A 13,814-nucleotide genomic window follows, 5' to 3' on the forward strand; every position below is an offset into this window, starting at 1 on the left:
CACTTAATTCATAATTAATGAGGGGAAAAACATATGTTGTAACAATAGTGAGTGTGTGTGGTTGTTTCAACAAGCATGGATGACAAATTAAGTGTATATTGTCTAAACAACACAATGAATAACACAATATATCAAACTAAGCCATTAATCCTTCCTTTAAGCTCACAATCCCAAACACATCACATAATTAGAGAAATTTACTACTTGCATTCATAAGTATGGAACATCAAACAACAAACATAGATTGTCCTCCCATTTAACAACTAAGGTAACTACACTACATCGATCTAAGCTAATGACATAAAAATTAAACTAATTAAACTAAGGGAAAGGCACAATCCATCAAGAAATAAGTATGAACCATCAAATAAACCACAAGAGCATTCTATTAAGCACATGTATTGACAATCTATAGATCTATAACATCAACACACATAGACATGCATCAACAACACGAGATAGAGATAAACATATGAACATCTATTCTAGTATACATAGACATATAGATAGAATGAAATGATCAATTGGAAGAATTAAACTACATAAATCATTGAATAAACAAAATCTATGTATATAAATATGTCAAAACATGTATTACAACACAAATCCCCTCAAAAATACATAAATCAAGGTAAAGAAAACATGCTTAGGGCTAACTCTAGCCCCAAGAGGATGTCTAGCCACTCATGAATGGTGTCCTCCAACCCTCAAGGGCTATCTCCATGGTAGAAATGCTCTTCTTCTTGAAGTAGATAGAAGACCTCCCAAGAATGTGTCTCTAGCCTCTTCTTCTCTTTTCTTCCTCTCTAAGAATAATTAAAAATTGAATCTATCAACTCCTAAAAGCATATATGTAAAAGTGGCTCATTATCCTTATATAGGTAGCTCAAATGTCACACCCAATGGTCTAGGCTCGTACACAAGGGCTCCTCCAATGATTGCACAATGAGACAACTTTTAATGAGCTGGAAATTAATTTAATTCGCACTTAAGAGAATTCGTTCGATCGAACCTATGCTGAGATCGATCGAACTTGGCTGAGATCTATCAAACTTTGGCTGGATCGATCCTCCTATGGCAGCCCTTTTTTGGATAAGGACAGATCTGAGATATTTTGGGGAAAGAGACAAAAGTGGTAGGTAGGGTGGTACAATAGGATAAGATGGAATCTTTTTGATCGATCGAAGATTTGTTGGATCGATCGAACTTTGTGGGATCTTTGGATAAGGACAAAAGAGCTTGGATCCATCTTGGAGAGTCTAGATCGATGAACTTTCGATCGATCAGAGTGTTCTTGAGATCGATCGAACATACTGATTTCCACACTTTGCTTCATTCTGCTCCACTTTACTCCTTTCTTCCATCCGGCTTGAGTTAGCTTCTTTAAAGCTCTTATTTGACTGAATTAGCTTATTTTGGGGATAAACACCTAAAAAGGACAATAACATGAAATTAGTCTAAAATGGGAAAGTAAGATAGATAAAGGTCCTAAAATACCTAAGCTTAAGGGGTTTAAATGCGCACTTTTTAGCGCTCATCATATAACAAGTAATATTTGACTAAATTTTAATGAGTTATTTACAGGGGAAGAAAGACTATAAGATATGGCTAAGGTAAACAACTAAATCCCTATAAAATAGGGATTTAGTTAGAGAAGAGAAGGAAAGATACAAAGGACAGCCGGGTCATAAATATATATAAAAGCGATAAATGACTTTTTGGCCATATTTAAGGGAAGATACGGTGGCCAAGTATAATTAAAGAAGTTGCTAAAAATTAGCAACTTTTCAACAACATTCTAACAACTAGCACTAACTAAATCAAGGAGGGTTTTCTTCAGTGAAGATTTTCTACTGAAGCAAGGAATAAAAAGAGAAATTCAAGGACGAGAAAAGAAGTAGAAATATTCATGTGATTTGACTCAATTCGAATTATGAAGAGAAAGAATCGAGGCAGAAAAGATTTTTTAGCAAAGAATAAAGATAAATTAGTTAGATTAGGACTTCTATAAATAAAAGTATTGTAATTCCGCTTCAATTGGTCCAGCACCACCCACAAAACATGAATTTCTTATTCAATTGACTTTACGTCATTTATCAATTTCTGTATTTCTTTTGTCCAAATGGCAATTTTCATTCAAAGAAACTAACTTCCAATAACTTATTCTTCTTTTTGCAATGCTTTAATTATGTTATTTACATTATCAGTCATTTCTTTCATGCAAACGGATTCAATGACCAATCTTTGATCAGATATGCGTCATGTTAATTCGGCCAATTTATTATATTTCTTTACTTTCCATGCAATTTCCATTCTACGTGTTTTAATTATGCTATTTCATTTCAAAATGTTTGTTTTTATTCAATTAAATTAAATGGCAATTGATTAATTCTTGTCATCCATTTCAATGGCAATCGATTAAATTCTTGTAATTCATTTCACTGGCAATTAATTAAATTCTTGTCATTCATTTCAATTCAGCCGTTTACTTTTAGTCAATTTCCATTCAGCCATCTTTCTTTAAAGTTAATTTAAATTCAGCCAGTTCATTCAAATTTCTTTAGTAATTGCATTTTTATTTCTTTTAACACTTATATAAAAAGTCCTTACAAACAAGACAGAAAAAGAACCTTGCTGGGAGTTCTTACTATTATCTCTCCCATACATTCGCCTGAAGTTAGCCAACGGAAAAGGGATAGATTGGTGTTCATTCATAATTTTGAGTATTTTATACAAATACTTTGGCACGCCCGCAAAAGTCCATCGACCGGTGTGAACAAAAATTGTGCAAACAGAGTCATAATACACAATTTAGCTAATTAGGTCAACAATATAAATGGACCACAATATGTTTACTTAATATATTTTATTTCTTGTCATCTTTTTCTTTCTTGTTTTCCTTTTCCGTTTTTTTTTTTTTTTTTCCTTTGCTCCTACATTTTTGTGAAGTCAAATTGAAATTTAATTATAAGGACAAGGCCTTAATCATCTAATAATCATGTGCCACTATGCCAAAATGAATGGAAAATGAAACCAGAAAAGTCATGGCATACCTCATCTATGGCCCAATTTGTTGTAGTGTCAAACTCGATCATTTATAGCCTCATACATCTCATTTTCTGGAAAAGGAAATGACATAAATCACTAGTCAAGGTCTTCTATTGCTATAATGCAATTTTGTGACTTAATCACTTACATTAAGGCCAATTATTTTCTTCATTGAAATTTCATTCATCAGTCTTTAACGTACAACAAGGGACTAGAAAAGTTGTCTTAAATGTAATAACGGAATTATTTTACAAAAATGATATCATGATATTAGCTCCATCAAGGAAGCACTGAAACATCAGTAGGCATGAAGCAAAATTTTTTTTTTTTTTCTAATTTTTTTTTCTTTTTTGGATAGGTAAATAATATATACCCACCAATTATTGTTTCATTAGCGACTCAAACGTACCCTCAACCTTCCATGTGAAGGAAGAGGTGCTACCACTTGGGCAAGGCGATGTTGATATCATAATTTTTAATGTGTGTATCCCTCCCCTACATTGTCAATATTTGATACTGTATATGTTGCCTTGCATTATCTACAAGAACAGCCCCTACATTGTCAATATTTGATACTGTATATGTTGCCTTGCATTATCTACAAGAACAGTCGTCTTGCTCAAATTTCTACTATATCAAATTTAACATGGATAAAGGGTTATATGTGTGCAGTTGTGGCTTAAATTTTGTGGTCCGAAACTTTATGTGGGTGACGTAAGCGGAAGCGATAAATTGTTCATAAAGGATATACACCTGATAAAAATTAGGCTCTTTCCGGGTCAAAAACGGATTCGTCACAATCACCCAATAAAAGCTGATTAACCCACCCGTTTGACCTTTTCACGGTCCAAATGGGTTCCAAAATCTTCAGCTAACTGTTCTGCATTAGTGGGTTCGACGATCAATTTGATTCCAAAAATAGGATTTATGTGGGACCCAAAAAACTAGCTTCAAATCCTCCTCATCTGGCCATGCATGCTGTTATTGTTGGGAGAATTTTGGACATGGTTGTCACGGCATGAACACGGCAAAGACATGTTTTGAACACTTTCAGGACACAACATTGTGACTTTGTAATTAATTTTTTTTTTTTAGAAAGAATGAAATTCAATGCAATTTAAAATATATTATGCACTAATACAAAAAACAAAATAATAATTTAAAATAATAAAAATAACATACATTTAATTTTAAACTCCAAATTAGTGTTTTCATTCGTGATATTGTGGATAAAGTGTATAAAAATGATTGTTTTCCTATATATAATAAAATATTATATTATTGGGAGAATTTTGGACATGGCTGTCATGGCATGAACACGGCAAAGACATGTTTTGAACACTTTCAGGACACAACATTGTGACTCTGTAATTAATTTTTTTTTTAGAAAGAATGAAATTCAATGCAATTTAAAATATATTATGCACTAATACAAAAAACAAAATAATAATTTAACATAATAAAAATAACATACATTTAATTTTAAACTCCAAATTAGTGTTTTCATTCGTGATATTGTGGATAAAGTGTATAAAAATGATTGTTTTCCTATATATAATAAAATATTATATTATTAATTTTTGACGTATCCATGTTGTATTCGTGTCTTATTTTTTTGAAATTTGTTGTATCACCGTGTTCGTATCGTGTCATACCCGTATCTCGTATCCGTATCCGTGTTTGCTAATTTACTAGAGTTGCACTACATATTTTTCCTTTTTCTTTTTTTCATTACAGATTCCAATTGCTCATCCAAAAGGGGAGAAAAATATGAAGTTTTAATCACAAGAGCACGATGTAGTCAAAGATGTTGTACGTGACTGGTCAACCGAAATGCCCATTGACACCCACTGCTGGAATGTTTAATACTTAATTTTTGAGTGATTGGGTAGTAGAACCTAAAAATTATAGCCCAATTGCATGCAAGTAATTATAGAAAATATAACTAATTAAGCCAATAATATAAATCGACTACAATATGATTTCTTAATATTATTTTATATAGTGTTTCAAAGATTTCATTTTTCTTTTCCCTCTTTTGCCTGCCTACATTTTATAAATTGAAATGATTAGCAAGGCCACCTGATCATCTGCAATTAGATCAATTGAAGCCCTCAATCATCTGTAGTTACAGTTCTCTAGGCCTTAGTTAATCCTCTGATCTCATTTATGGCCTCATTTTCCTCAATCTTTCCCCAAAAAGAAAACACAGAAATCACTACTCAATGTCCACGTGGAAGTCTTCTATGGCTATAATGCAACTCTATTTCTTCATGGAAATTTCACCAAAGTATCATTTAAATGAAAGAAAAGTCTTGGATTTGGACGATATTATATTTTGCGTCTTAGATGTCACAATTGATCCTTAAATTAGAAAAAATTTAAAAGACTATAAGTGTTACGAATAAGAAGGGGTACTAGAATTAGAATTGATATTCCACAAGGATTTTTGCTTGAGCTATTCTTTAGCGTATGAAAGCTTTGCAGTTGGAATTCAACTGGATAAGTGGTTTTAGTAATTTCAAAATGACAAAAATGCAATGGAAAATATAATTATAGTGTTTTATGTAATGCTTATTTTTTGACGTATTTATGTCGTATTGGTGTCTTATTTTTTTTGAGATTTATGGTATCGCCGTGTCCATATAGTATCGTACCCGTGTCTCGTGTTCATATTCGTGCTTCCTGATTTACTAGAGTTGCACTACATATTTTCCTTTTTCCTGTTTTTTTCATTACAAATTCCAATTGCTCATCCAAAAGGGGAGAAAAAATGAGGTTTTAATCACAAGAGCACAATATGGTCAAAGATGTTGGTACGTGATTGTTGCTATCTAACATTCATTATGCTGGCCAACCAAAACACCCATTGACACCCACTGTTGGAATGTTTAATACTTAATTTTTGAGTAATTGGATAGTAGAAACCAAAAATTATAGTCCAATTCCATGTGAGTAAATTGTAGAAAATTTAACTAATTAAACCAACAATATAAATCGATCACAATATGATTTCGTAAAGTTGATATTTAATTATAGGAGGAATGTATTATGTAGGCCATCTGATCATCTGCAATTAGATCTTTTGAAGCCCTCAATCATCTGATCTATGGCCGCATTTTACTCAATCTTTTCCCCAAAAATCACTAGTCAATGTCCACGTCAAAGTCATCTATGGCTATAATGCAACTTTGTTTCTTCATCAATTACTTTCTGCATGGAAATTTCATCCAAATATCATTTAAATGGAAGAAAAGTCTTGGATTTGGAGGATATTATATTTTGTGCCTTAGATGTCACAATTGACCCTTGAATTAGAAAAAAATTAATAGACCATAAGTCTTTAACGTATAGGAGGGTATTAGAATTAATTAGAATTGATATTCCATAAGGATTTTTGCTTGAGCTGTTTTTTAGCATATGAAAAGCTCTGCAATTGGAATTCAAACGGATAAGTGGTTTTAGTAATTTCACAATGACAAACACGCAGTGAAAAATATAATTATAGAGTTTTCTGTAATGCTTTTGTTGTGGTGCAAGTATCTATATTACCAGGTTAGAGCTTATACAAATAGAATGAAAACTCTTCCTCATAGTGCATATATTTCCACGGTAGATTGGCACCCTACCTTGCACATTTGCTTGACCAGGTCAGCTTGGGCCATTAAGGCACCATTTGGTTGACATAAACAGTGCTTCAACAGCTCTATTGCTCCAAAAAAAGGTATATATATAAATAAAAATAAAAATAAAAAAATTTAACTTTTAAGCATACTTTGCTTTTCCCTTGGGAATAATGGAAAGAGCAAAGCAAGCTAAAAGGCATCAATAATGCATTGATATTCTCATCGAAATATACTAGATGTAATCAATATTTGTAATATGTATCACATAAAGTTATTAATCAATGTCATACCATCATTATTATTATTCAAATAAAAATCTTTCCTGTTACAAATAAGTCATGATAAATAATTTTCAGTTGCTCTTGACAGTGTCCATATGAATATGCTAAAACCAACATTTATGATCTTAATTATGCATACAACTGAATATAATTAGTGTCTTTATCATTAGAAGTACTATAATTTTGGATTTCTTGCTTTCCTGTAAATGCACCTGTATTTGCTGTCACCGGCAATATATTTGTTCTGATTCCAGGGAACCACAATAATGCAAAAAATAATCAACAATTTTTGCACTGAATCTCTTGTTGGCAGATTAGGATGGCAAGTAAGGAGCATTATAGTTTTATTTGCAAAACCTAAAAGTCCCAAATATAAGATCATCATATCTAATAGTCCAAAATACATTAATAATACCAGAAGTGTCTTCATATCTAATTCCACAACAAATCACATACATAATATTTGCAAAATTATATTCTTCATGGAATAAAAAGGACCTAGCTTCAGTGGGTACGCGGAACCAATATCTGGTAGGAACTTATCTTCAAAAGGAAGATAACAGAAGCGAATCACATTTTTTTTTTTTTCTAGTTGGGACCCACACACATTGTCTCCACTAAGCTCCGAATTCCTAACCTCCCTTTGAAATGTAGGAGCCTTGTACCGCTAGGCCACAGGCTTGTTGAATGAAGCCAATCACTTTGGTTAAGTAGCTTCCACTGAAATGCAAAAGGCAAGAAAAAGGAACAAAAATATTAGTAATCAGTTTAAGCAATCTGAAATTGACCAGCCAACAATAGATATAAACCGAGAAACTAATAATTTTTATTTTATTTTATTTTTTTTTCATGCGGCATTTTTCATGTGGGGACACTTGAAGTGTGATAAAGAGTGTCATTCAAGTACTTAATCGTTAGCTAATTCAAAAACAAATTCAAGGATTGAAAGTTTAGCCAATGCATGAAAAACGGGTAAGAGCACACATTTACTTCAAATTATGCACTTTTGAATCCCAATTTTAAGTTTGGGATAGTTCCCTTAACATGCTAAGTAAACAAGATATGGCAAAATCAATACTGCTCGTCATTTCTTATGGGTGACTGATTGTTTTAAGTTAAAAAGGATCTGGAAACCATCATGATCTCCCTTGGCTCAAAACCTTGTCTAGTGACTGAATAAGGAAGCTCTCAGTCATGATATTCACACTATAAGATGAATTTCAGTTTAGGGCTCTGGCACAAAATTTGGACTACCAATAGAATGCATTATGATTTTTAAACACATTAATCAAGTAGCCAGTTCAACCCGTACTTCATAAATTACTTGAATGTCGCACTATTTTGAACACTAGGAAAATATTTTTCTCCAAAAATACTTCAACCAACATTGAATGCAGAGTGCCTCACAACACTCAACTTACCTCACCAAAAGCACTGAGAAAAGTATATATGCTTGCTTTTCTCATCTTCATTGATTCTATTCATTAAAAGAAGCAAGATTCAATTGCAATGACAGGGAGGAACCTAAACCACCTAATTATCTATAATTAGAACTTTTCATTGCAAATTCATGTCTTTTATTAATGCAACTCTGTTTCTTCATCAGTTACATTAAGGCCAAGTTCTTTTGAGACATAGTTTCTTCATGGAAATTTCACCCAAGTATCATTCAAATGACAGGAAACTTAATAGGATTTGGTCTTCTATAAGTCTTCTAGCTAGAAGACGTAGGACTATAAGTCTTCTAGCTAAATGCATTGCTCGAGAATTTTTATAACAAGGTCTATACAAACATGCTAAAAACTACATTTAAGATAATTTTTTGCTGTGAGAAGCAATATGTTTATTCTGATTACAGGAAACTACGACGATCTAACTCAAGGCAACAACATGAATGCAAATTATAATCAACTTTTTTTACATTTTAAACGGAGAGCTTCTTCAGTGCTTTGATAGGAGTCTCTGTGATAGTTAACTCCAATAGTCTAAAATAATATGATCTTTTTTACTTTTTGATGTAGTTTTCTCATTCATAGGTTTTTACCTATCCTTTGCAAAATTAATTTATCAAATAGTTCGCTAGGTCAAGTCCAAGTTCTGTATGCTACCATCTACAAGACTAGTAACATTCGTGACGGGTTTTTAAGGAATAATAACGATCAATGAACCTTCACTAGTTTAGAGACATTGTCCCTTACCATATCAACATTGTCCCTTACTACAAGTGAGGATTCAGGTGATAGATGGTTTCTCTTTTAAATTACATTGTCCCTTACTATATCAACATTCTCCTCCAGCCTTGTTTGAAATCTAAATGAACATGTTGAAACAAAAAAAGAAAAAATAATAATTATTACAATAATAATAATTTTCTCCCTCCTCCATTGAAGCAACATATTTACGTCTAGAGTACCGACTTGCAAATTTTTTTCCCCCTTTCTGAAGGCAACAGATTAACATCTAAAGGAATGACTTGCAAAACTTATACTTCGTTTTTGGGCTGAACTTGTTATAGGATAACATTACGTATTGAGTTTAAAAATAAAAATAAAGAATGAGACTGAGCCAGAGTTTCATATGGTAAAGAGGACTTTATCAGTAATCGTGTTTAAGGAAACGGACATGAGACAACAAACTATGTAATACATTTATTTTGGATTGCCATACAGGCCACAACCATTGTATACTAATAGCCCATCACAACAATATGGTGGTGCTTCAATCAACACAAACTAATTCCAGAAAAAGCAACGGGTATGCAAAACTCAGCGTCCTACTGCAGGAACTTATTGTCAAGTGGAACAGGTGGTCACATCTTTTAGTTGAAGTGGCTTCCATCGAAAATACAAAACAAAAGAACAATATGAACAACATTAGTAATCAGTTTAAATTTAATCAATGTGAAATTAACCAGCCAGCATCAGTTTACAAGAAGAGTAAACCAAATTTTTATTTTTAATATATATTTTTATTATTGAGGCATTTTTGATGAGTAAAGTGCTATAAAGAGTGTCATTCAAAAATTCAACATCTAGCTAATGCAGAAACAAAGTAAAGGAGTAAAAGTTCAGCTAATACAGAAAAACCGAAGGAGAGATTTACCTGTTAGCTTTGAAGCCGCCTCCTCAATCTAGCCATATTCACAGCTGTTGTTACATAAAGCCAATCTTTTATATTGTTGAAGAAGTTGAAAAGGACATGTTCCCATGAACGATTGACCAGTAAAGTGCCAAAAACTCCACCAAATCCAACCCCAAAACCTAGCCCCATGCTCACATAAAATTCTCGGTTTATGAACCCATCCTCATTTCCTTGAATGATATCATCTTTAACAACAGAAGGTTCCAGAGTTGTTTCATCTCCTGGGCACTTATTTGGAAGTGGAAGCCCGCAAAGTTCATGATTTCCAGAATATGCAGAGGCATCAAAGCTCTGCAATTGAGTGCTTGATGGAATTTTCCCGGACAAATTGTTATTTGACAAATCCAAGACAGCAAGAAAATCTAAACGAGTGATGCTTGTAGGAATCTCACCAGAAAGCTGATTTCTAGACAAATCGAGAGATTCTAACATTTTCAACTCACCAATATTTTGAATGACATGTCCATTCAATTCATTTCTCGATAAGTTCAAATAATTTAATTCTGCAAGACTCGAGATTTCTTCAGGAATTTTTCCAACTAATCTATTGCCAGAAAGATCAATGCCTCCTATTAGTGCTAAATTATTTTTGTATTCACTCTCTTTCCCTTTCCATAGCACCAATGCATTATCTACATACATACTAAGAAAAGCAGTAGAACCACTTATATCAGCAGTATAGCCATGAGCAATGTTTCCTCTAGATTTATTCCGCCAAACCAAAGCTGTAAAATTATTTAAGCACGACGGAATAATCCCAGATATATTGTTTTGGGAGAGGTCCAAGATTTGAATAGAGTTGAGAAGGCAAATTTCTAGAGGTATGTGTCCATGCAACTTATTCAACCGCAGACTAAGAACAATTAAACTTGTCAAGTTTGTCCCTATCCATGATGGTATTTTTCCTGATAATTTATTTTCTCCCAGATCAATGATCTTCAAACGACTACAGTTCTTCAATGACAAAGGCAATTCTCCAATGAAATTGTTATTGCGTAAGTGCAATGTTTGAATTTGATTGAGGAAACCCATAGAGCTAGGAATTTTTCCAGAGAAATTATTGTTAGCCAAATTAAGGATGACTAATCCATCCATATGCATCCAGCAATCAATAAGCTCCCCTGACAATCGATTATCTGAGAGATCAAGAACGCTGATAAACCCATTGGTTATGTTGCATAAGAAAGAAACTGACCCAGAAAACATATTTTTAGAGAGATTCAAAACTGTGACGTTGGGAGGAAATAGTGGCATTGGACATTCAAAGCTATTATTGCTCAAATCTAGTATAGGATAAAAAACTGTTTTCAATGACGTCAAATCAGGCACTATGCCATTCATGTGGTTGGAGGAGATATTTATGTAATACAGTTGAGGAGATAAATTCCAAAACTCCTTAGGGACAACATCTGAAATTCCAGAATAAGAGATATCAAGCTGAGAGTAATTGTTTTGAGTTAGAAGCCAGTTTGGGAAACGAGGGCCCAACTGGCAAGACCGCAAGTTTATGACATCTAGTTGAAAAGGAGGATTCCAATCAGAACTGATGTTTAAAGATAGGGAGTTACCAGACAAGATCAAATACTTCAAGTTGTTGAGATTTGAGAGGTGGGTTTCGGAGATTGTACCTTGTAAAGAATTTGAAGAGACGTCCAAAATTTCAAGCATTAAAAGTTGCCCAATACTTTTGGGTAGTGGTCCAGTCAATCGATTGTCTGAAAGAGACAACTCTCTCAATGAGGATAATCCTTTTAAATCTGGTAAAGACCCACTCAATCGATTGTCCCAAAGATCCAGCACTCTCAATGAAGATAATCCTTTAAAATCTGGTAAGGACCCACTCAATTGATTACGAGACACAACCAATTCCTTCAAAGATGAAAGTCTTGCTATACTGTGAGGCAGTGAACCACCAAGTTGATTCGAAGCCAAATTCAATGTTTGTAAACTAGTACAGTTCCAAATGGATTTTGGAATTCCACCTTCAAGTTGATTCCAGCCCAAATTCAATGTTTGTAAACTAGTACAGTTCCCAATGGATTTTGGAATCGCACCTTCAAGTTGATTCCAGCCCAAATTCAATGTTTGTAAACTAGTACAGTTCCCAATGGATTTTGGAATCGCACCTTCAAGTTGATTGTTAGAGAGATACAACTCTCTCAATGAATGGAAGCCTTTGGGAATCCTACCTTCAAGTTGATTTTCAGAGAGATCAAGAAAGGCAAGGGAATTCAAGTTTCCGAAAGAATCAGGGATGGGACCTTGTAAATTGTTATAAGAAAGGTCTACATGAACAAGACTAGTATTGAAATTGAACAACCAACTGTATATTGATGAAGAATTGAAATAATTGTCGGATAGATCAAGGACAGCAAGGGACAATGCAGAAGAATTTATCAATGGAAGTTGGGGTGAAATGATACCAGGGAGAGGGAGAAGACAATGACTCAAGTGCAATTCGGTTAGGAGAGGGAGCTTATTGGTTGCTTCCATCCAATCTATTGCATTCCCAAGATTAAGCCATCTCAGATCAAGGTATCTTAATAAAGAAAGATGAGAAACCCACTCTAAACTTCTTACACTCACTTCATAATTATTGCCCAAATCAAGAGAACGCAATTGGGAAAGATTCCCAAACTGATTAGGAATCGTACCAACAAAAAAAAAATTATTTGAAAGATTGAGGTATTGTAAACTGCTAAAGGAACCAATGAATTCTGGGATGTTCCCTTCAAAATAATTGAAACTGAGGTCCAAATACTTCAAATGCTGCAATTCAAGCAATGAAGGACTAATCTTACCTCCCAAAGGCTGATCCAAGCCAAGAAGATCAAGCACAGTCACGTGAGCAGTGCGGTTGCTACACCGGACTCCTCTCCATTTGCAGCAGTCTTCAGTTGAGTTTCCCCAAGAAGAGAGAATGCCATAATCATCAATGACCCCTTCTTTAAACTCAAGGAGAGCTTCTCTCTCCCTCTCTATGCACCTCACTACTTTACCAACACTTGAATTACTGAATAATCCAAGAGCTGGTTTCATTTTCAAGCACAATATTACTAAAAAAAACCAACACTTTGAAACGTTTAAACAACATTTCTCCCGTGATCATTTTCAGAAGCGGCCGGTGAAGATAACCACTTACAATAAACACCAAAGGTTGGTTTTCTTTATGCTCTCTAGCCATGTGATGACCCCCATTTATACTAACTGAAACCTTTTCTTTTCTTTTATTTCTTTTTATTTTTATTTTTTCGGAAAAGGTACTTCAATATTTCATCTAAAAGACGAAAATTATTGCGTGGAAAACAAAAAGATATGTAGCTTTAATCACAAAAGTATGGTAGAGTAAAAGACGTTTGACGACTATTAAATTACTATCTTACATTCGTTCACAAAAGTATGGTAGAGTCAAATTTTGCTTCGACAAAGTTGTACCATTGTGCATCGATTCGATTTGACCAGTGTCAAATTTTATCTAATGTTTTTTTTTTCCAGGAAATTTTCAAGCAATTCACTGACATTGTGTTTGGAAGTATTTTAATTTGATTTGAAGATCACATTAAATCCAAGTTTGAACTAATTTTAATCTAATTCTAAATTAAAAAAATGTATTCCATTCTACAAAACATAGTATAAAAGAAGTTTTTCACTTTCAGTGATAGTCAATGATAAGAAAGATGTTCAAATTTGGATGTACAAGTGTTTCTTGCCAAGTGTG

The 13,814-nt window shown here is 33.5% G+C and overlaps 1 protein-coding gene across 1 annotated transcript; it reads right to left on the bottom strand.

Annotated features, from left to right (window-relative positions):
* Positions 1 to 9,224: 9,224 nt before the first annotated feature.
* Positions 9,225 to 13,502, bottom strand: LOC132271911 (receptor-like protein EIX2). Its single transcript, XM_059773418.1, has 2 exons — positions 10,058 to 13,502; positions 9,225 to 9,786 (listed from the first exon to the last, which is right to left on the bottom strand). The coding sequence occupies exon 1, from the start codon at positions 13,133 to 13,135 to the stop codon at positions 10,061 to 10,063; it is 3,075 nt and encodes a 1,024-aa protein (XP_059629401.1). The 5' UTR covers positions 13,136 to 13,502; the 3' UTR covers positions 9,225 to 9,786; positions 10,058 to 10,060.
* Positions 13,503 to 13,814: the final 312 nt, after the last annotated feature.

Source organism: Cornus florida, unplaced genomic scaffold (assembly GCF_030987335.1).
Source record: "Cornus florida cultivar Cherokee Brave unplaced genomic scaffold, ASM3098733v1 CherokeeBrave_3.0.0_Hap2_Chr08, whole genome shotgun sequence".
NCBI classification, from domain to species: Eukaryota; Viridiplantae; Streptophyta; class Magnoliopsida; order Cornales; family Cornaceae; genus Cornus; species Cornus florida.

What these genes read in the sequence shown, in the direction of transcription:
- LOC132271911 (XM_059773418.1), bottom strand. Translation starts at nt 13,135, where the DNA reads ATGAAACCAGCTCTTGGATTATTCAGTAATTCAAGTGTTGGTAAAGTA.